This window comes from Pterocles gutturalis, unplaced genomic scaffold (genome assembly GCF_000699245.1).
Source record: "Pterocles gutturalis isolate BGI_N339 unplaced genomic scaffold, ASM69924v1 scaffold39484, whole genome shotgun sequence".
Classification (NCBI taxonomy): Eukaryota; Metazoa; Chordata; class Aves; order Pterocliformes; family Pteroclidae; genus Pterocles; species Pterocles gutturalis.
Window position 1 is genome coordinate 24,951 of NW_010132105.1, and position 24,943 is coordinate 49,893.

Genomic DNA, 24,943 nt, shown 5'->3' on the forward strand with positions numbered 1-24,943 from the left:
ATTTAGAATTTTTCTGAGGGTGTGACTCTCAGCATGGCATGCAAGGGCTCTGCCCACAGCATGGCCTTTCTTTTTGGAAGTGTAGGCTGAGTAGCATCGATATTTATCGGGACACATAAATAGGAACCTTTGTCTCCAGAGGCTGCGAAAGCTGAAAACCACAGCGTTCCCTCCAAGCAGGGCTGGGGGAAAGGCTGCCAAAGGGTCAGGCAGCTTGAAGAACGTCTACTCCCAATGAAATAACATGTGAAACAGCAAATGAAGATGGAAGGAAGCAGAACTTTCAGGTTCTAATTAGCCTGTTCTTTTGTGTTCATAGTGCTGCAGTCCTTCCCACCCATATAAAAACATTAGTTTTGAGTGGATCTCTTTTCTTTGTCCTTGAGATGGCCTCCAAGGGTGATAAAGTGAGAGTCATCCGATCCACCTTGTGTGGAACTGGAAATGGTTCTTAACAGACCCAGCTGTTTCTGAGCGGCAAAAGCCTGGTACACCCAGAGGTCAAAGAAACAGTAACTGCTTCAATAACTGAGGCACGCACGAGGAGTGTTTGCCGCAGAAGCTGGGTATAAACCTTGTATTTCCCTAAAAAAGGATTAAACACCAAATTTCATGGTATTTAATAATTGCCATGGTGTAAGTTACTGCTGTAAATCATCACCTTTGCTGTTATTTTCATTACAAGCTTTATTTTGTTTTTGCTAAGACTTGCTTTAGACTGGCATACAGTTCATTTACAGACACTCTTCAGATCAATAATTATTTAATTTCCAGCTACAGCGGTTACAGTCAGGTTATATAAACCAGTGCTGGCTTAGGCCAACCTGCCGTTGTCATACACAGCACTCAGCTGGGGAATCTTGTACATGCAACAAAAAACCAGCAGCGCACAAAGCTTCAGTGAGGATGGTGTAGAAGGTAAGCAATACCAGACACAATTCCTTTCAAACAATTACATTTTTTTTCCAATCAGACTGCACAGGTATTGAAGTGCAAAAAACATTTTTATTAATTAAAAACTCACAAAGCTTGAGCATGTACATGTTTACCACAACCTGGAACACATTTATAATTTCAGTTCTCAGAATTTTAGTTGTAAAAATCAGTTTATCTGGTTGAGTAAGAGTATTTGGCAGTGGTAGAAAGGATGTTCAATTGTGTGTGTTCTCTCTCTGAGAAAAAAATTCATTCTACTGCAGTCTTTGAGATGTAGGGTATTCACTAGGGTGGAGAGGTGGTTTTGAGGATAATGAAAAAGAGAAGAAACTGTTTTATAACAACTCTTGCCACGTCATTAAATACCAAAACTAAACTAGAATGTTGACCTAAAAAAGCAAATGTTACTAGAACCACGTGGCTTGAGGCCGATAGCTTTATAGAGGGTGTCAGGGGTTGCCTTCAGAGGAAACATCTGCATCGATGACAAATACGTCCCTGCCCGTGGCAGCCACAGAGAGGGAAAGTGTTGTTGGTAAACAACTCAAAACATGTTCAGCCTTCAGAATAATTCCTTGCACAACAGCGCTTCCTCTATATTTTGAGCCCAATCATTAGAAAAAGAAAGAAATTTTTAGGCATGCTGTCGAGAAACCAGATGCATTCATTTAAATAATATTTTGTTAACTTTTGGGGGGATGATGACTTGATTAAATGAGCATGTGCATGCACCCCCAACCCTGGCAGGATGTGACCATTTCCCACTTGAGGCCTGGGATCCAAAATTAATCTTTTAATATAGTTTCTTCTCAGTTCTTGGAGAGAGGGGTGTTTGTGTGTATATATATATATAAAATTTTTTTTAAAGGCAGCATAATTTATATATTTGCACTGAGAACATACAGAAAATATAGTTTATTTTCTAGGCAGCAGCAAACCTAAATCAGCATTTTGTACTGACACACACTCTTGCATAAACCAACCATGATGTATTATTTACATTGAGATTATCTGGTTGTGCACATTGTTAAGTTTAAATAGATGCCAGAAATTTTATCTAGATATGCACCTGCCCAGCGCAACGAGCAATCCCAAACTGGTATTTGCTGGGGAGATAGGTTTACAGGAATTTCTTCTCTCCTTTTAAGTCCAGTCAAGCAGATGTAGAACTTTGGGTTGATCTGGAATGCATTTTTCACATAATGCCTGGGTGGAGATAAGGAATGACTAAAATAAATAGCAATTAGACAACAGCATCATCATTCACGTGATCTGCTCAGAGATAGATGTCTGTCCTCTGCCCCTACTAGCCTCACTGCCTCAGAAACACAGCTACACCTATCCATCCTAGGGCAATGCAGAACGACTGATGGTCTCCTTTGAGCTGCAGTAACATTTTATAGATGTTTGAAGGAAACACTGTGGTTTTTATCTGTTGACAAAGTTGAAAATTAATTGCTTAAAAATCATTTAGCTATCACAACTATATTTTTTAAACAGTAAGAAAACAAAGGGCTTTATAGTGTTGGTCACGCTTGGAAAAGGATAGAGAGAACCTGATAAAGGAAATGTGGGGTTTTTTTGGACAGAAGGTGCAACCACACTGTTCACTGACTAGAAAATACAATCTAATTGTAGAGACATGAGTGCTCGCTGAGCTAACTTCAGATTGGAGCCTTGTAGCTGTGGTCAGTATGAGTTCAGCTGAAGCTAAGAAGCCAGTGGAAGACTTAAACTGGTCATTGCACCATAGAACGGTCACTCCCTGGGCTCTGCAGGACTCAGAAATGATGCTGAGTGGTGACAGTGAGCAGCCAGCTCTGCTCTCCTCTACTGGTTTCTGTCCCTTGATTACTCTGTTCCCAGCCTTTGGTGGTACTTGGCTTGGAAGGAGTAAGGAGCAGAAAGAATCTCTGGCATAAGCAGCTAATAACTCTTGGGGTAACGTTAGCTTGCAGACAAGCAGGGTTTTAAAGCCTTTTTTTCTGCTACTAGTATGATTACACAACAAAATTTAAACTCTATTAAGAAGCAAAATGTGTGTCTGCGCTCACCCCTGTGCTAGTAACTCAGCTTATAAACCGTGTACATTTCCTTTCCATATTCCTCAACTGCAAGATTAGAATACTTTAACTTTCCAAAGGAGAGATGTTCTCACCCTCTCCAGGGAACTGATACAATCTGCTGCCATTCTCATCTTTAGAGGCTTCTTTGTCTCACTAGGCTTCATGAAAGAGATGAGCAACCAGTTTTCTCATGCACAGGTAACATAAGATGACAGACACGGTCTGTTGCTAGCTGGGCTTTTGCTTACAACAGGATGAGTAGCCAAAGGAGGAACAATTTTAAACCACACTAAACATGCCTTGAGGTGGCTGTTAGTATATTCTTTCTGCTCAGAGTTCCTACAGATTCCATGTCATTTTGCATAACAAACCAGTAACAAGAAACACCCCAATGTTTTCCCATCAAGCTCTTAGTCCTGACTGCAGGCCTACATACTAGAGCACTTTGCAGATGTTTTACAATTAAGTTCCTCGGTCCCTATGATGATACTACCTGTAGGTGGCAGCTGGAGAAGTCACAGCAGAGCGAGAGGTTACTTCCTTCCGTCAAGGAGCGACTTCAGGAACATGGAGCTGCTGGTAGTCTGAACATGCTCTGGGGAGGAGGAGAATCAGTTTTGATCAACAGAACAATGGTGTCATTACAGAAACACACAAAAAGAGTTAAATAAGTTACTGCAGTGGTTAACAGAACCCCATTTTCTTCATCTGGTTACCGTGTCTCAACAGTAATTTAGGAGATTGCCTTAATTACTTGTGAGTGGATGCACGTATGCTGCATCATACCACTGATGACAAAGCAGAACAGAATGTGTTATGAGTATTAGAAGCTGGCCCTTCTTTTTTGCTATTAATAATAATAAATAAAAATCCATAAGGGCCATGTCAGCGGACTCAGCAGCATCCAGTCAAGGATTGCACGAGAGGAACAACATCCCCTGAGTCCTCTGAGGGGAAGGCAGAAAGAGAGGCACCCGCACCTGAGCCCCATCCTCCAGGAGGGCAGGGCAGGGCAACAGGCTGAGCAGATGGCTGGAAGAAGCAGAGGAAGTGTGTGCAGGGGTAGAAAGGAACTCGGGGAATGGGAACATTGGGGGAAAGGGTCTGGAAGCAGGTGCCTCTGAGTGCCAAGATTTCCAAATGGCTTTCCGCAGGAGGTGATCAGCTCTGGCCTCAGTACCCTTCGTGTCTGCTGCTGGTCCGTGCTGCGTTTGGATTCCACCACCATGGAAGGGTGAAGAGAGTTGAGAATTACTCACTTTATATTAAACATACTGAGAACAACAAGCAGATATTTACAGTGGCTTATGGCTGAAAAGGAAAGGGGCTGCACAAAAACCTAGACGGAAAGAAGCATCGAGGCCACCAAGGACCTGGGTGGTGGTGGGTAAGATTCTCCTCAGTTTCTCAGCTCTCCTCTTTCGGCATGCTGTGATTTCTGGGGTGACACACGCTTCCTGCATGTGACATGATGCAGAAGATGTGTCTGTGGATCTGACGTGAGGTCCCAGTGACATTACCTGGAGCTGACCCAGACCGCGGCAGAAATGCTGTCCTAAGCTAAATCTCATAAGGTTATTCCATAAAAAACACATCCAGTTCAACTTTGCCTCAGGTACCACTTTTCAGCATTACACCTAATAAACACCATTTGTTTACACAAATTATCACCAAAAAAACCCCACTAACTATTGCTTAAAATAGGAAACTGCCCAGTCTTGTAGGGCAAGTAACAGAAACGGACTGATGTTTAATTACAAGCTAGTTTCTTTGTGCTAAATGCAACTTCCTAGTTTAGTCTTTTATGAACCCTTTAATCACCGATTCTGGCATTCTGACTATGCAGGACTTATAGAACCCGCACATGTCAAAGCCACCATTCCAAGATCTGCATTTCACTCGGAGAAGCTGCCCCAGGTTCATATAAAACATCATTAACTCAGCTTCCTTTCCAAACATACACCATGACACCACATTCTGACAAAACAACCCTATTCATAGTCCTATTTATACAGATGGCATTAAGATTTAGATGTTCAAATAATATGATTTACTACTCATGTGCTCCAAAAACTTACAACGCTTGTTGTAGCAGTGTAAACTTTTTTGGATTTGGACGCGGCTGCCCTGGCTCTCTGCTCACCAGCTCGGTATCTGAGGGTTGCACAGGGCAAGGCAGCAGCGGGAGAGTCACCAGACCCCTCATCCCCGCACGGGTGGGTTGGCAGAGGCCTTGCTGCCCTTCGCCAGCGTGTCTGCCATCCCTGGCCCACAAAAAGCATCAAAAGGGCAGAGTCTTCCCAAGTTTCTTTTCCCCTCCTACTCCCACCACTGTTCTTTCCCAAGTTTGACTGCTCTAAAACATTTACAGATCTCAAAAGCAGAGAGAAAAAAAATGTTCACCTGTCAGGTGATATAAAACCAATCTTCTACTAAATGTGCCAGAATAATTTTTCTACACCTCAACCACAGTTAAAACCTTCAGTCTATTCATTACTGTCTTTTTATAGTATTTTTATTTAATAAAACCTATTAAGACTACCATACAAATCTCTTTACTTATGCTTTTATCTTTTAACTGATCAATTTTTATATTGCTGACATCCCTTCTTCACCATTTGCTCATTTAAAAATTCATAGTATATGAGCTATGTCTCTGGAGAAAATGTCTATAAAATTTGTTACAGCTGGCAAATGTGTATGAGTCAGTGATAGCACATGACTAAATGCTTCACAGAAAATAAAATTTGTTTCTGTAGTAAGCAGAACTGTTTAAATGTTATTTATTTTTATGTTTCAAAGAAAATATATTGTGAAGTGCTGCATTGATTTAATACGCAACAATGTCTGTGTACACGCTGTACAAGGAAAATTTATGAAACCTTTGCACAACTCCTTTAATTGAATTTTCCAAATCTCTCACCACACACAAATAATCAATATCTTCTGCAGAGAAAACCAGTCAGAATTATTACAGTCTTTCTTTTCAATTTTGTTGTCATCAGCACATACAGAGCACCTGGATATTTGTAACGTCTGGCTCGCAAGTTATTTACACCTCTTAAACATATAATTGCTACTGAGTCCAAACTAATGTTTCTTTTCTTTTTTATTTAAAATAATTATATTCATGGGAGAAAGCGGTATTTATTCTCATGTAGGAGTTGCTACATGTAGCTGTTGAAAGAACGGCAATTCTTTTTAATTTTTCATTAAGCTTAATAATCTAAAGTCTCGATCCACTAGAATTAAAAATTAATAGCGATTGCGTCTGGTAAAAGGTACACAGGAAAATAAACACAAGTGTGAAATTCATGAATAAACGTGGCTGACACCTAAATATAAAATGCAGGTTGTCAGTTCTATATGTATATACGTCTGAGGCCTATAGTCATACGTCTCATGTGCATTTCTGTATCTGCCACAGAAGTTAATAGCTTAATATTTCATCTACATAGCAGAGGCTGCTAGATCATTGGCGAGGTTTGCAATTTGTCCCCTTCCTTCCATCCAAAAAGCTTATCATGCCGGTGACCTCAGACCCAGGTGCTTCTCAAATCTCAGTTTGTATTTTAAAATCCGCACTCTAGGGTGCAGGTACAATCCAACAGACCCATAACCTGCTGCGAAGGATTGCGGCATTCGGGGGTCAAACAGAAACCTGGCCAGCAGCTCCTTCACCGCTCAGTAATGTTCCTTTGGCAGATAAGATGACTCACTCGTCCTAGGAAAATCCCCAGCACTGCAGGTTTTGGGAATCAGGCTAAGTGGGGTTTGTTACCTCTTCTATACCGTAAAGGACTTTGCAGGGTTACAAACCAAAAGAAGACCCGCTTGCACGGGATGAGAGAAGGTGTACAGTCAAATTTAGCCTGAGCAACAACAGCCTTTAACCCCCACAATACAAACCAGAATCCAGCGCTCCCTTCCCTAAAGATGCATTTTGGGGGAATCTCACAGTTAGTTTTGATTGTAAATGCAGGAGGACAGGACGATTTCGCTAGGTCTCTGGGACATTCAAAATAATTGATGAGTAAAGAAAACGGGTGAGCTGCACTAAGTCCCTGTGTGCACACTTACACATTCAGCACTGAAGCAGCCTTAACTCAGTTTTCCTGAATGCAGTCCCGTGTACAAGTGTTCACACCAAGGTATAACTTAAATTTCTGACATGTGGCAAAACACCAACCCTGGCCTTTAGAGTTAAGAACTGAAGTAAGCATATCTTTTGCAAACACAAGCTCTTAGTTTCCATCTATTAATAATCCATTTGAAAAAATAAAAAAGTCCTTCAGCATCATCTTTGTTGCTTTTCAAGATGCTGTACACCACAAAAAGGCTGCTGCAGAGATCTGGTCAAGCTTCTGCTGGACCGAAAGGACCTTGGTAGAACGAGGGAACTGCTGTTTGTGTCAGCATCGGCGGCTTTTTCCATTAAAAACACAGAAGAACTGAACCTCAGAAAAGCCTCTATCACAAATGCCCAGAAGCAGGGCTTGCACAAACCAGAGCGTGTGGTTCATCCTTACAGTCAGCTCATGCACCGGTTCTTAAGAACGAGGCCTGCAGATCCGTTAGATAGAAAGGCCTTTCCCACACCTAGCTCCAACCCCTGCAGCCATCTCATCACTCACCTGAAAAGGGAGTATTTGCGGTAAGCAAAAAAAATCCACAGATAGCTTCCTGAAAGTACACATCTGAAGTCTGATGTCTTCCCCTTTTCCCTAGCAGATCCCAGAGGAGGAAGGACATGTGGAACACAGACACCCAAGTGTGATTAAAGGTCAACAAATGTATTCTGCTTTATCTGAGAATGAGGTGGAAAGACATTATCCTCTCGGTTCACCCTCACCCACAGCAGCGCACCAGCAGTCCAGACCCAAGCTCTTTCGCTGTTTGCACACGAAGACCCAGTACAAAGGCCAGACTCAAACTGGCATGAATGGGGATAAATGGTGGAATATTGCATTCTGACCATTTCACCTGTTTGGAGAAGGGACTCTGCTCATTAAGGAAGGATCTGTATTTTGCGGTGTTTCTGAAATGGGATTTTATGTTTCACCGTATCTCCATAGTTTTTAAAAAATTGAACAGGCAAGTGGGAAGTGAATATTACCTGGTCCTTAATCTCTCCAGCTTTGCTTTCCTTAGTAATTTCAGGTGGCATTACATGAAAATCTATCTAGTTAACCCTGATCTAGGCTCTTGGAAAGCCACCACTGCTGTTGCAAAGAGTGCAAACTTCAGCCCCTTGTATTAAAAACAATATGAAAGTTAGGAATGGTTAGAGCTAAACTTCACAGGGGTGGTTACATTTGCCCATGGGCTTGGCAGGATGAACAACACAGAAAATAAAGTACTTTTTTCTTTCCTTACAAGATGCAGTCTGAAAATAGTTTTCCTTAACATTGCAAGTATTTGATCTTCTATAACTCTCTCTTCTTGTTTCTTACTTGGAGAGCAGACGGAGTCATGGACATGATTTATGTCAGTGTTTTTCTTTTTGAGAAGCAAAGCATTAGTATAATTTGTAATAAGCAGCTTAAGTAGCTTTCCTCCTTAGAACGTTATCTTCTCTCTTTGAAAATCTGAGCCTATGAAATTTGCCTTTAAAATCTGCGTATCACAACCTACACAGTTCTTCTGGACACACATAAAGCCTGCTTTGGTCTGCCACGTACCAACTAGATTTAACTGCTTGGCAGCTGCTTTACTGTTTGCTTACATTCTATTAAAAAACATTTTGTTTACTGTAAATTCTAGTAATGGACAAACAATGACGCTATTTTTTAATGCTGGTCACACAAAATGATATACTGAGTTCTGCATAATGCTGCCCATTGAGCAAGGAATGTTTTGTATTGAGTTGTTTTAAGTAGAGGTTGTTTATGTAAAGTAAATAAATTTCATGCCTCACCATGTGATGATAATGTGACATTCCATCTGTATCAAGCCACAGAACAGTCATAAGTTTTAAGCCTTGAGCATAACTAATTAAGAATAATTATGAGAAACCACATCCAAAGCTAAAAGGCAAAGTGAAACGGCAAAGTTAAACATCTCCAAATGCTTTTCTTTTATCACATACTTCCTTCGTCTCTCCTACTACTGTATTTTCAAGACTGCAAAACAGAATTTATTCTACATTAAAGCAAAACTGACACTGAAACTTCATCAAACGTGATCACCTTAAACTCATAATTCTATTTTCCATCCTACTTTCACAAAATATCTCATTTATCACCTAACAAGGCTGGATATACGCATAGGGGCTAGTTTCTAGAGCAAAGATGGAACTATAAATGTATATCCCGGTGACCGTTAAAAAGCAGTGCGCAAAGGAGGCGATGACTGTTTAAATCTGCAATGGCCCATGGTGCTCACTGCTATCGGTGCCAGGCAGGGGCTGGGATCGTTTGAACAGAAGGACATAGGGAGCTGTAAATCAGAAATAGCAGCTTGCACAAATGAGACAAATTCCTTAAAAAGTGATGTCACTCCTTTTCATTTTGTAGTAATCTGCTAGAGCTGAGGAAACTCTAGTTTGATCAATTTTCTTTCCTTTATAAGAATTCCCCACAGCAGGAAGAATTTAGGACTGTGGCAGAGCAGATACAACCAAAACCAAAGGGGCTGCTCATGATACGAAGCAGTCCTGCTGGTTGGGCTAACGGGCAGACAAAGCAGTAGAGATGCCATCACCCATTTTGATTCTGGTTTTGCTCTATTTTAAGACAGAATGTGCGAAGACAACAGAAATATCAGAATATCAGTGGTGAAAGTTTGTTGATTTTACTGGCTGTGAGTGGAAAAAAAAATAAATCTTGCGTGTATCCCCCCGCCACCTTCCCAGCTAGCCAAGGCACTAAAGCAGCCATGTGGGCCACACAATATTAAACGCCACCAACTTCAAATATTTTCATAGCACGAGTTATGAAGAAACCTAATGGTTGGGATTTCACAGGCCCCAGGAATCAACGAAAGGAATCATCAAAACATCTGTTACACAGGAGTTACAAAAGGTTGCTTACCTTGGGCAGGAAGTTTTCCATGGTTTCTTTTAAACAGCTGCAGTGCTTCTGCTTCACTCACTAGTGAAGAAATAAATCTGAAATCAATAAATGCTTCCCCAGAGATTTCAAAGAAAATATCACCTATGCTGCCTTTTTCACTTTCAAAGCATTTGGATTTTTCTTCAAGTGATGACAAAAAAATAATTGTGCTCCAAAAAAACCCCAAAAAACCCAAACCCAAAATATTGTCATAATTACCATAATTCTGAGAAGCTGTGCTTACAAGCCTCAAACCACATTTTGTTCCCATTTTTGTCCTCTGGTGCTTTGTTCCTAATTCAGAGATGGGGGGGAAAGATGGTTCTTCCCCATTTTGAAGGCAACAAGAAGCTAACAAAAGCCTGGTCGTAACAGAAAGTGCCAACAACAGGTCTGACATCTCACGGGGGCAGTCTTACTGCCCTATCCACAGCGTAGGGCAGCAATGTAAACACAGACTATTTTCAGAAAACTTCACTTTGCACAAGAAAGCATCTGGTTGTATGCATTATAGTGGGAACTGGTAGAGCGTATACACATGCAAAATGAAAGCGGAATGGGCATTGGAATAGCAATCAGGAAAGAAATGGTAATTTAAACAAGAGTAGCTGCTGGAATTGTGTGGTGCATAACTTCGACTGCTGGGGCTCATGCGCCTCATGCATTAGAAGAGTTACAGCGCTCTTTGGGAAGAAAAATTCTCTAGCACCTGTAGCTTTACTGTCCAACTGTCCCCAACTGCAAACCAGCAGTCCCAGTCACCCCAAGTTTTGCTTTCCTATAGCTAGTTCCAGTGTTTTTACACTCTGCAGAAAACAGAGCAGCCAGACAGGTTGTGGAATAATGTATCCTGGCAAACCATCACGTTTGCTGCCGGTGAAGAAACTGTTCTGTCACCTTTGCATGCTTGTCCAGAGGCTCGACATAGGGACTCTGCGCAGGCATGTATTATTCATATTCCTTGGTCAGCTGGAAGCTAGATTATTAGAGGTTGGTATGAAAAATCTACAGGAACAACGTTAGAGATGCAAACCTTTGAGAAGCAGTGGTGAATGCAGCCTTAGACACACACCTGTACCACAGACATGCCGTGTGGGTACAGATAAAAGGTGTTGCTATTGTGAAAACAAATGAACAAACCCTTCTGAGGCATAAAGGCTGGGGCCCCTTGGGTGCCTACAGCTACTTTTCACCACTTTTAAAGGAACGACCTGGTAAGGGAGATCTTTATTTCTCCTCCCTGAAAGCCAATAGCTTTTTTTTATTCCCCCTGCAATGATCCATAATGCAAGTTAGGATATTTTTTCCCCATCACATACTCCCTTTCTAGTTGCAGATGCATTTGGGAAGAGAAGTATGAATGCACTTTTTGCTGCTGAGGATTCATATGTCCCAAGAAGCTCTGACTTGGAGTAAGGATAAAGAATTTCTTAAAAATGGACACATATAAATGAAAATCTTTGGCTTTCTGGGTTGCTTTAGAAGGTATTACAGATGTGCCATCCGTAAAGTGCCCTAATCCCAACACAATAAGCAGCTGGTATGTCCATTATTTAAAGACACATGAATAGCAATTTTTCAAGCCTGGAAAGCTATATTCAGCCTAATCCTCCTAACAGGCAAACAAACAAAACAACTTCCTTGCAAAAAGAGAAGAAAGGCAATGCAATCAAAGTGCAAACGTTTAGCCTAATCACTAGCTAACTACCCACTAAGTATCTAACTATTTACATCAGAAAAGGTGTTGCTCTTGCAAGTGTTTCCTCCCCATCTGTGACTATGAGTTAGAAGAGTGGGCCGTTGGGCTTGCCTTTCTTTTATGTCCCTGGCTGGATGCACAAGGACATTTAAGGTGCGTTTGTCCTCACCAAAAGACCTCACGTGTCCGAGTCCCGGCGCGTAACGCTCCATTATAACACAGAGTGGGGTACGACCCAAAAGAACGTTTGGAGTGACCATTGTTAAATTGTTATAAAGGGAACTAAAATGATTGAAAACCCTCCTTACTTAGCTCTTGGGTTTTCTGCAGTTCAGCACTCAAGACGCAAGAAGAGTCGGAGACACCAATAATATTCTCAAGCTCTCTGCTGCCCTCTAAAGCCTGGAAAAAAATAATTAAAGAGACTTAAATCTCATTCCCAAACTACCTACTTTGAGATCTACAACTTAGTAAAAACATCTGAAAGGAAGTACTTTTGGAAATTTTTCATAAGCTATAAATCATGCGTGAGATTCCACCTCACAGAAAGTCAATGAGAGTAAAAAGCAAAAGGGTGCAAGAACATACGCTACTTTTGAAAATGGCATTCAGGTGCCTTTCAAAGTGTTACTTAAAAATCTCCTGTTATTTACGCTTCATTCGTAAGTCTTCAGCTGTTTAAACAGATTAACACTTGATCCCCAGAAAAGCAATCTTGGCACATGTACAAGCTTGCTATAATATGTGAGTAAAATGGAAATCTACAAGCATTTAAGATTCTCAGCATTTCATGGTAGATCTAAAATCACACACTATCGATCTCATGAGAAATAGGAAGGATTTTTCAGTAGTTTTCCAAATAAACATTTCAATTAAAATATTTTAAATTCAAATCACTGTTTTTTCAGTAAATAAAAAAATTGTCAGACCAGACACGCAAGTAAAATAAATCAATGCAATACTTTGAGTACACTGAATTATTTCTCAGATATTGATATACAGCAACAAACCTTGTGCTAAATTTATTCAGGAAACAAAATGTGAATAAAACAAAAAAGTGATTTGCATTCTAGCATGTATTAAACAGACTATTAAATGATGATACATTAGTGGTAAATTAAATAGTACAATCACCTCGACACGAAGGGATATTTAATCTTCGAGGACATAAAAATCTATGCAGTAATAATTCATACTTCAGGTTATAAATAATAGTTGATAACTACTTCATATGCTTTTATTCATGTACAAAATGAGGAGTGATACAAATTAAAAATTGTGTACTTGGAAAAGCAACTCCTCTAGTTAAAAAAAAAAAAAATCTACTAAATTCTGAAGGATTTTTTTGCATTTTCTGGCTTTCCAAGTCAAACCTGCCTGGTTTCAAGTAATTTATTTGCTTCCCCATTTTTAAAAACTCAAACGGTGCATATAAGATGTTCATTTTTATCTCTAATCCTATATTAAAAGTAGATTAAAAAAATAAATCAGTGTAAACCAGACCTGTAGGCTTGTCAGATTTGCTCTTATTTTCAGAATTCTAACCAATGAACTTTTCACTTTGGACTGCAATTCTGTGAACCTGCATAAAAAGTTAAAATAAAACAATTTAAATTAGCCACATCACCACTTGCTGAAAATGAGTGTTTGCAATGTTTCCCCGAGTTTCTTCACATTGTCATCAGGATGGATCTAGATCAGCTGTGAACAGATGGGCTGTGCAACCTGCCTGTGTCATATCACACCAAATATAACTTGCCTTTAGATAGGATTTATATATGAACTGCCAAAAAAAAAAAGTATATCCTAATTTATGGATAGGGACTGAGGTTCAGCAATATTAGAGGATTTTCTTTTGAACGTGCAGGAAGCCAACGGTAAAAACAGGAATTTAATGCATTTGTTCCTAAGAACAGGAATTTAAGCAAGAGGACGAGCTCCCCAAACCCACGGACTGTAGGACTGCAGGACACTGCTTGCAGCCATGGGAAACACGAGAAGTGAAAACTGAGCCCAACAGAGACAACATGGCATGTTATTTGTTTGGCTTTTTTATCCTATCATCTCCCCTTTTCAGCCACAAATGTGTTTTATTACCAGTGTAAAGATGGTCAGCTTTCAGAGTTTGATAGGGTTTGCAATAAAAATAATATTCAATCAGATTAGATGGAAATGGCAGGCTTTAATGCATGATGAAGGATTTGCACTAAATATGTATTGAAAAAAAAAACTTGTGCAAGTTTATGTTTAGGTCGAACTGTTTAAACATGCAAATCAAATGGAGGCAACAGAGAAATAATCCATTTATTGCTTCCTCCCACAGGAGGGGGAATCATCCTTGTAAGAAAGCCCAAATTTAGAAACAGAACTACAGTACGAGAAAAACTTGTATTTCAATATGGGAACAGAAAGCTACGCAGAAAAGAAAATGCTAATGTCAGTGTATCGTACAATATATTTTCCACCTGTAAAAATGGAAGGTCACATAAATATTACTGTGTAGGTGTTAGTTTATAAATGTGTTTTACTGGCACATCACTAACTGCTAGTCTTCCGCAAATCTTGCAATTTTTGACAAAACATCCTGAATTATTGAATGCAAACTTTTGCATGTCAATGAAGAGTAGGATTACTCAAATAGTTCTACAAGTCAAGGTTACTATCACTAAGAAATTAGTCTGTATGTGTTGGTGAAGGGATTTACTGAACCACAAACCCCCACAATTAATCAGTTTATAGCTTTCCACTGGTGTAACTGTAAGATTTTATTTTTTACTCTCTAACGTGCCATCCAAACAATTCTAAAGTTCAAGCTAATGGTGAGGGAAAGCATCCAGAATAAGAAAAAAAACCCCAACAAACACATTGGGAGTTGAAGTGCAGTAATCAAAAGGAAGAGTTACAACATGAAACATAAGAAACATATTTAGTTGAATAAATGTCACAAATACTATTTGTTAGTAAAAAACAACTGCATTCATAAAATATCTAGCCCCAAGGGAATTTTCATCTGGGACACCAGGTACAACTGTGATACCAATATTTAATACATACAACAGAATACAGAAGCAGAATAACAGAATCAACATATATTTAAGCATATGATGGAAGAAATCCACTCAAGCACAAAACCCCAACTCTTTAATGCTGGTTAAGCAGCCTGTATGAATACTGCACTAGCACGGTGATAACATCTTCCAGTAACACAAGCACAGCAGTCGTGCTCTGCCTTCAGGATCAACAGGACTTGCAGTATGGAAATGCACCTCAGTTTCTGGAGAGAATGTATGCTGGACCTGCAGACAGGATTTGAACTGGATGCACAGGCACCTGGCCTGGATGAAATACAGGACAGTCACATTTCACCATGACCATCTGTAGCTAGCTTTTAATCAAAAAGCGTCCTGCATTACTGGCTCTGTATCTTTGTCAGTGAATGCTTCCAAAAATAAAGTACAGGAATGTACACTTTCAGAAGAGGCTGGAAAAGGAAAACACACCTTCCTTTCAGCAGTTTAATTACGGTACTTTACTGCGTAGTACTATGAGTGTGACTCCTGTAATTGGCAGTGCCATATGCCCCACACTACCAGTGAAGGACAGAACTGGCCGGACAGTTGTATCGCAAACCCGGCATTAATCTGTACCTGTAACTGTAAGCCTGCCATTCAGTGCCTTTGAATATCCAATCCAGTGGAATTAGAAGTATTAAAAAATAATCGCTATGAATTTAATTCTCTATGAAATATTAATCTTTCATAAGTAAAAATCACAGCACCGCACCCACAACACACAATGCACTTACGCGTCCTCCTCTGTTTGAGGCTGCCCTCTTCTGGGTAATGTGCTTTTGGAATCATCCTGCTCTGTTCCATCTCCTAGGAGGTTCACAAGAAAGAAAAGAAACAATACAGATGAAAATAAGATACCGAGTATTTGAAGCACATGAAAAAGGTGTTAGTAGGAACCCTGACTGTTCAGTGATCTTTTAGGAAGAGAAAAAAACCAAAACTCACTTACAAAGCAGGCCAGATTCCCTCGTAATGGGACATAGTGAACACTAAGTTCACTATAATTTACTCTAGTAATTTGACCACATTACATTTATATTTGTGGAAACCTTGGGATTATAGTGCTAATAATTGGAAGACAGTATAATTCTGACACATAGTTACTGTGTCCTACTCAGAAGCTTTTTATCCTACTAACTGCCCAAATCCAGCATATTAGCACAGAGCATTCTTGCAAATACTGTAACGACTGAGCAATGAAACCTCCATTTTCCTTTCATAAAAAGTGCCTGGCCCCCAACTCCATCTTGTAAACAACTACAAAGAGATACTGCAAATTCCTTCCAAAGGCTCTGACATGCTATACTGACAATATAATATTCCAGCTCCTCACATGATGGGGCATGATAAATCATATGCCAGTTGCCGTTATTCTGCATGGGAAATCATACGTCTGCGTTTCAGTGCACTGGTATGGTGCATGTTTCTGTGAGGAAACAGGAATAAGATATTACCACCAACGTCCATTCCCATGGATTTGTTAATAAAACCTAGGCTCACGTGGTGATGGTGAACTGGTGGACTGCCTTTCTGTCGCTGCAGGCTGGGCTTTCTTAAATGATCAGATTCCACGAGAAGCGTCTAACACAGACTGCTCTGCCAAAGCAGGCGGACAGGGGGATGCTTTCAGTGATGCTGATCAGGTTAAAAAAGTTAGTGCTGCACTAAAATAACCTCTTCGGCTCACTGGCTGCTAGCTAGTTGAGATTGTTCAACCGCCACTTACAAAGGCTTCATTGCGTATATTGTTACATGGAACAATACACCTCTGATCACAAAAGACTTTCTGAATTTACATCTATTTACTCAGTTATCCAATTCAGACAGAAATCAGATTAGAAGAGATTAAAATTTTATTTTGTGTATCAGTTGATAAAGTCAGTACATTAGCTTGCCAATTCTGCTTGCCCTCCAACTAGCATATCTAATGCACTAGCAGAAAAAAGTACTGCATTCGTCCTAACTAATCCTTAAAAAATAGTATATACTGTCACACTTGATAGGATCCCGCCGTACAGTAGTCTTTGGTGAATCTACTGAAACTAGTGAGGCCATAACTGTTCATGGCATTGTGCTCTACAGGATCTATATGGTCACCTTTCAATCCTTTGAGAGTTATATCTGTCTAGGTTCCAGCAATAAAGAATAGCACCTAGGTTCCACATCTGAATAGCAGAAATTATTTTTGTTTAATTGTGACTGAAGTTGAAGGGATCATATAACATGGAGTTTTTGTAATTTCCACCTTAAGAATTTCCCCCTTTGACAGTATCAGTCACATACTCAGCTCTCATTTTCTACTGCCATGTAAAAGCTCCCGTTTTCAGACACAGTTCTATTCTCCGGTGCAATGGATTTCTTTTGGCTCTGATATTCATTAAAGACAAAATGGTGGAGGTGTATGCATACATATGAAGGGGGAGAGGCACAATCATGCATTAATTCTTTTTTCCTGATGACAGTTTTCCCCTTAAACAATGAGATCATCAGTACATTCAACAATTAGTGACTTAGAATTGCATACAGTAATTCAGGCGTAGAGTTCACTGTACTTGTAGCCATTCAGACTACACTCATCTATCCAACACCCAAGAAAGATCTTATTTTTTTTGTTTGCCAAAGTTCACAAGGTGTTTTAAATTAGTTCTACCGTCCCTCCAACAGATCCATATACATTCTTACAAATGCTTCATGTTGAACAGCCGTTATTGTAAGGTGAAATTCATCTCTAAGTGAAAGATTTGGAGGAAACTACAACAGGTCTTGACCGTGGCCTTAACAAAGGCATTGATCTTAGAACAGACCCTCTGGAATGAGGTCCTTTTCATGTTTGACTGCAATACGTCTCCTTTCTGACATCAGACTAAAAAAGAGAGGCCACACGAAGCATTAAACACTTTGATTTCTTCTTGCTAGATCTAAATTATTACACACAACTATCAGCACTCAAGGATAAATTGACTTTTAATTTTAATATTTTGTAAAACATTTAGAAATACCTCAGAATGACAAAGTGCTATAAAAGTTTAAGCTGTTCCACTACAGTAGCTAAAGGTTAAGACCCCAAAAGATTTCATTTTAAATCTAAGTACTCGTAGAATTTGCACTTAAATCAGTCATCAGTTATCAAACAGATACTTCTTTTAGACCAGTACTATGGAATGACAGAACCCTGGGTTGATTTGAATAAAAATAAAATTATTTAAAATAAATCTTAAAAATATGTTAGCTAACAATGATGAGAAACTAGTGAAGATTTAGTATTCTGTTATTTTAGACATTTATGTCATAAATGAGTTGTGAGATTTTGGGGAGTTAGACAATATATGAATTATCAGGCAGCCCAACAGGACATACATAGGACAATATCATTAGACATATTATCTTAAAATTAGGTTGATTCACATCTTCTCCTAAAATAAATGTTACTTTTGAAGAATCCTAGTGTTTAGTCTTTTTTGAGGCACTCCTCCACACTGTTATTCAAAAGAAAGTCATGTTCCTAAGACAAGTAATTTCCATCTGTCTCCTCAGTGAGACAGTGCATACTACTTTGTGTACTTTGCATAATGCAAAATAAGTTTTCATAGATAGTGGGATTAATTTTGTAATAATCTTCATTCTGTTGTTTTCTTACATATTGGTCACAGAAAAACAGAATATAGATTCTACTCTAACACCTCACTTACAGGTGATACGTGTAATCTATTAAAACACTACAACACTTAAAAGTGTCTTTTCAGAAGGAAAAAAGAAATTGTGGGTTTAAAAGGACAACCTCAAACCTGTGATATAAAAGGAAGTCACCATCTTGTAGCTACACGAACACAGGGAAAAAAGGATGGCTAGTACTACATTACTGAATAATTACCCATCTAAATGTCAGCTATGATCACGTGATCAGTCTTTTTATAGGCAAAAAGAATGTTCCCCTATGTCCATACTTAATATCAGTATGGAAATATAGTACGTGTTCACCTTTCCCATTGCTATCCTAATACACAGGCATTTTAATACAAGACATTTTGCCCCCATTTTTCTTTCATCTAACTATAAACAAGTAGGGATATTCAAGAGAATATATCTAAAAAGCCACAGCATTTTAAATTTTGTTTCTGATGGCTATCATCATATACAATTTCAAAAGCTTTTTGCAAACTTAAGTCTTTGAAGTGCAGGTGGATATCCAGCCAGGCTGAGGTATAGTTTCATATTCTGCAGACAGCCCCTAAATTAAAATCTGCATTTATGTATAAAAAGTAGGGCTTTTTTCAAAACTGCTTTTGTGCAGTTTTTTTGAGCTTGCTGCTCCCAGTGCCTCAGACTGTAGACAATGGGGACACAGATTGTTCTGATCCGACTCTTCCTTCAGGACACAGGCAATCTTAATTCAGCCATCATCAGTGGCTAGGTATAACATGCAGTCCCTGTGCTTGGATCTGGATACTCATTGCTCCGTCTGGGTGAGAATCTGGATGCCCCATCATGACAAAACAATTACCTGAAGTATGGTATGAGCTGACGTTTCCATGACATGACAGGTGCCCGTACAGGCACACCAACTGATTGCGCTAACAGCAGCCATCTCTCTGATATGATGGAGAACACCTACTGGCAACTCTTCTCACTGAAAGGTTTCTTTGTACAGGATGAAAAGAAAAAAAAAAAAAGACACATAGGTTCTTATACAGGAGCTAGTCTGCCATAGAAATCTGACCTGGGAATACTTTGAAAATACCTTTCTCTCTGCAGAAAAGTAAAGTAGATAAATTTACATGTAATTTACATGTCAAAGACATAAGTTCCCTAACAAACTAAGTCAGAATGCTGCTCAAGGGAAGAGTTACTTACCACAGTAAGAAGAAAGTTGGAAAACATTGGGGTTAGATTGCTATCTTGGTTTAAACTCCAAGGAGAAAATTCAACACATAACCAGGGATAGCTGTGGGAATACTTAAGACTTAAGCAACTTTTGAAGAAGAAAATAATCCCAAAGAGAAACTGTTCACAGTTTTTTAAGAATGCAAGGGTCAATAATTTAATGGGCTGATTAAATGTCACTAAATATTTCTGGATGTGAAGTGGGAGTGTAGAGATACCCACTGTGCCAAATATTTTTAGGAATCAAGAAGAAGCCATTAGTCTTGAGAGGAGGTTTACTCCCTCTATCCCAAACCAGGAAGTACATAAACCAGGCCTTTCATTGGGAATCTCAACATAGTTCTCAAAAGGCCGCAAAATGAAACACACACCAACTGTATATTCCTTAAATTTTGTGAAGGCAAGGGTGTTCTAAAATACAGGTCCTTTCACGATATCAGGTTTGCACAACTGGTTGAGATGCTATCACTCACTGAACGAATGGAGGGAAATTAGTCCAATTCCTCCTCCAAAGGTTTCTTGGAATGTCAATAGTTGAAACAATCATTTCTGTACTAGTTCCAGTGGCAGATGCCCAATTGAAAAGCATGGCACTGATGGAGAAGTTATTCTGGGAGAACTAGAACAAACAGAGAACTTGGTAGGAAAGTTGTGAATCTTCCACCTGGCAGTGGTTATTCTATCCTGCTCAGAATATTTCTACTCATCGTAATTCATGAATGTTAGTGAGGCCTCAATTACTGCACATAAATTCCAAAATATATGGGGCATAAAAAGCCCTTTAACCCAACAAAAAGGCATAACAAGAACTGATGGCTGAAAATTAAAGCCAGACAAATTCAAAATCAGACAGATTTTTTTTGTTGTTGTTTTAATAGCTAAAGTAATCGAACAAGGAACTTGCTAACAAGGGAAGAGATGGATTTTTATTATTATTATTTTTTAAATAATTTGAAGTCTTCAAATCAAGACTTAGCCATCTTTCTAGGAGTTGTACTGCAAAGAAATGGGCTCTGTATGGGAAAGATGACAAGAGAGTATCTTTGTATTTTTTTTATTTTAATATAAAAAAGTCACACCAGGTGACATAATGGTTCCTTAACACTTTAAAAAGACCACAACTTACATACCCATAAAAGCAGGTTAGTGTACTGAAAATATACTTCCTGAGAAGTCAGTTTGTCTGCATCAAAAACTGTGGCTATATAACTAAGTGGACGTATATCCTGAAGTGAACTGGAAATAATATAATTATAAAAGGCATTTTTTCTGAGAGCAAATGACATTCAGTGTTATTTTTTATCAATTAAAAATTGCCTTGAAGGGCCTTATTATGGAAAACAAGAGTAAAAAGTTACATAAAAGAATTCAAAGCTGAAGAGTTAAACTAACTGGACTTCCCTTTTAGCTTTGATTTGATAAAATCTACGTAACTTTCAATATTCATAAAGACTCAGAGCTGAGAAGAGCTCTATGTACGTATGCATGCACACATGCAAGCATTTACCACCAGAAACCTGGAAGTACATAAACTGGGGCTTGCATTGAAAATTTCAGCATAGTTCTCAAAAGGCCACAAAATGCATCAACCACACACACCTTTTCTTTCCAGCTCTCCTGACCACAAGAGAGTCCAGACCTCAGCTGTGTATACTGAACAGTGGATTGCACTGCCTTGCAAGAGTAAACCAGGACTTCCTTGCAATAATCTGAAGCAGCACACAGCAACCTCGGGACATCTCCCCATATAATCCCAAGAAGAACAAAGTCATTGTCAGTAGTGTGTACCAGTTCTGCTGATGAAAGCTGGGACTTGGAAAGAAAGCAAACAGAGGACATCGGTAGCATAAACATACCTAACCAGTAGAATTAATGGACTTATTGACAAAATCCCAGTGCAGGGTTTTTTTTGCTGAGCCAAAGTAAAATATTTTTAATATTGATCAACAGAAAGCAAAACTTGTTTCATAAACAAGCTGTTTTATAAACACCCTCAAGATTTATAATGAAAAGGTTCAAGCTTTAAAAATCAACATCAGCTTTCCCAAAAGAGACGAAAATTCTTTAAGAGAAAAAAGAAAGCAAACGTACCACACGAGACATAAATCACTAAATCAAGCCAATAACCAGAAAAATACTGCAGTTGGAAAGGCAGAATGTCCAACTAACCATTTGACGGGTGATTTCCAAGATTTTGTGCATTATGACTCATGGGAGATGAAAATGGACTTATTTGGCGTGTTCCTGTCGTCGGTGAGTAAGAGCTTAGATCTTTCTTTTTGATCTTCAAAGATGTTGCATCAGGTGGCTAAAATGTAGCAAAAGACAAAGAATCTAGATGAATATTGGCTAAAGATAAAGAGGACCTAAGTTAATTAAAAAAACCAAAAACCTAGTGAGTCCCTTAAATCCAAAATTTTGTCTCTGGCCTAGGATTTCAATGCATCTAATGATATATAAGGAGTTATTTAAAGATGTTAAAGGAATTGTACAGCAAAGTTTTCAGAAGAACTAGTCTGCAATTCTGAAATATTAACAGCGATTATCTGGGACACAGTTCACTTTCTAGATGGGATGCTTAACTCTGAGAAACTCGGATTTTACTGCACTACTACTATACAGAAGAAAAAAACCCAAACCAAAACCACAATTTGTTTGCAGATAAAGACTCATTTATTCCTTTTCTATACTTTTCCATATGTTGTCCTGTTTTTGACCCTCATCCTACTCCTTTTTAAACCAGATTAAACAAAGGGCAGACGAATCTTCAAGTCCAGTAAGGATTCCTCAGGATAGAATCTCCTGCATGCTCTGGGAAGAGGGTCTACTAAGGACACGGCTGAGCGTAAAGGCAGTCCGAGTCCGGAGCATGGACAACTCTGATGTCAAAGGCCTGAACCTCATAGGTTTAAGGTCTCACAAATATCCCCTGGAAAATTTAACTATGGCAATTTTAGATCTCAAAAGGCATGTACAAGTGGTAAAAGCGGTATTTTTCAGGCTAATAATCAGGTGCACCAGGTAATGTGTGAAAGCCACAAGTTACATATACAAAGGCGACTTAAAGCCTCTACAATCCAGCAGGAAAATGGGAAAAGGCTCCATTTCATTACTGAGTAAATGAATGATGGAAAACATTGACTTTTATATAACCAATCTTAAATTGTTGAGGTGCCAAAAGGAAACTGAAGACACGTTGTACCTAGAAGTAAAACGGCCAATTATGTAACCCTCAGAAGTCTTCTTCTCAATTCCAGACAGCCGTTTAAATCAAAACAAAAAAAAATTGTTTAAATCAAAACATTCTGAAGCACAATACTCCTACTTTTAACACCTATATAGATATGTGTACTCTTGTCATTTGTATGAATGAGTGTTTTTACTACAGCTTCTACTGCATTCTTGACTTCACCAAAATTTCAGGGTGAGTTCTAGAAGTTAACATGTCTTATAAAAGGTAAGTCCCCATTATTGGTTTTCAGTTCTCCACACTGCAATATTATTCAATTCTTCTTGGTTGTATAACAGTACAGAGTGTAAAAGTACAAAACATGTTCAAATTCACAAAAACCGTGTTTGTTACCTTACATTCCTTCACCTTCTCTAACATTAATTCATTATGGTACACTTTAAATCTTAAACATGTATCTGTTAGAGGCATCGTATGAACCAAAACCCATATTTTTAACCTACATTACTGAGATTCCAGTAAAAGTTTTTATCATTCAGATGGGCTTTTGTTGAGTCTTTTGCTGCACCAGAACCTGAATGCAGGTAACCATCAAGTAACGCTTTATTTTTGTCTTATGGGGAGGGGGTAGGGAAGGAATAGCTTTAAGGCAGAAAAAGAATTCCACGTAATTTCAGTTGGACCACTCATCTACAAAAATGCTACCACAGCCCAAGAAACAGATGCAAAATTACAGTCACAGCTGCATTCTGAGCAGAACAAGTTGGGTAATGGTACACTAAGCTGCTAATTACATTGCTAATGATTTTTTTTAGTGCCACTGCGGTATTTTGCCACCTTTGTTTAAATTAGGAAGAAAGGTATCTAGAAAATTTTTAAAACCACAAATTTCTATCCTGCTAAATACCAGTGAGACCTCCAAATATGTGCTGCATATAAACAAACATCTTCCAAACGATACAGACGTGGAGATTTATTGAGAGCTCATTTGCTGACCAGCTATTTCTCTATATATACTTTTCCAAAATTTTCCTTCCTTTAAACACTGCCATTCTCACAAGCTCCTCTGTATTGATGTCTGCAGCAACACCCACTGTTGGTAGGAGCAGATAATAAAATGACATATGTCATGACATGCTGGTACTGGGAGTATACTATGGATGCATTTACAAAAAATAATAGCAACAGTACAATTTTATTTTTTATTGTGATAACTGTGGTGAAATTTATTGCAGTGTTAGTACTTTATTGTTTCATTATGCCAGATTAGCTGAGGGAGGTAATTATATCCTTGACACAAAAATGTCTTTAATGTTTTCGTTTCAATTTTGCAGTTTATAATATGCAGATTACAGCTTTATCACAATCCCATATTGTTACATGTACAATTACATGGCAGAACATTTGCTTCCAAGATAATGGAGCTAATTTTTAATAAATGATTTCACCAAGGATCTTAACTCATTCAACTCTTGGGTAAATAGTGATGGCAATAAAAATATGCATATTTCTCCATTATTTTCAAGTGATTCATGCAGAGGTACATTATTTAAAGCCAGGCAGCTCTACGACAAATGGAATATGATAAATTTTATACTAATATTTTCAGCAGTAATTTTGTGCCCTGTTACAGTTTTTCTACACATCATCCAATCTGTAACAATATAAATGAAATATCATGTTTATACACACATATGTGTACATATAGATATATATACATACAAAAAAATACTTACATTATCTCTTTTAACAGTGTCCAACTTCAATGCTCTTTTAACTCTGCAAGAGAAAAATATGGACAAGTTTTACGGTCATCTAGACACAAAGATTTCTGGTAGTAAGGTCTGTAATCGGTAATTTAAAAGACATTTTCCTTATTTGTGTTCCACATTTTTTTTATACTGCACAAGAAAACTATTATAATCCAAAGCAAATACATCAACTGACTAAAATATTGTGTACGAAAAACATTGCTTGTTTAGAAGGATAAAGTGTTTGCATAAGAAAATCCAATTCTCCATTTTATACTAGAGATAAAAATCAAGACA

The 24,943-nt window shown here is 38.6% G+C and overlaps 1 protein-coding gene across 1 annotated transcript; it reads right to left on the reverse strand.

The window, feature by feature from the left end:
• Window positions 1-3,535: 3,535 nt before the first annotated feature.
• ITGB3BP (integrin beta 3 binding protein (beta3-endonexin)) lies at window positions 3,536-24,674 on the reverse strand (the record flags this gene model as incomplete). Its single annotated transcript, XM_010080798.1, has 7 exons — window positions 3,536-3,597; window positions 10,034-10,093; window positions 12,062-12,155; window positions 13,257-13,335; window positions 15,559-15,631; window positions 21,875-22,013; window positions 24,632-24,674. Coding segments are annotated over 7 exons (550 nt in total), but the record flags the coding sequence as incomplete, so codon positions are not given.
• Window positions 24,675-24,943: the final 269 nt, after the last annotated feature.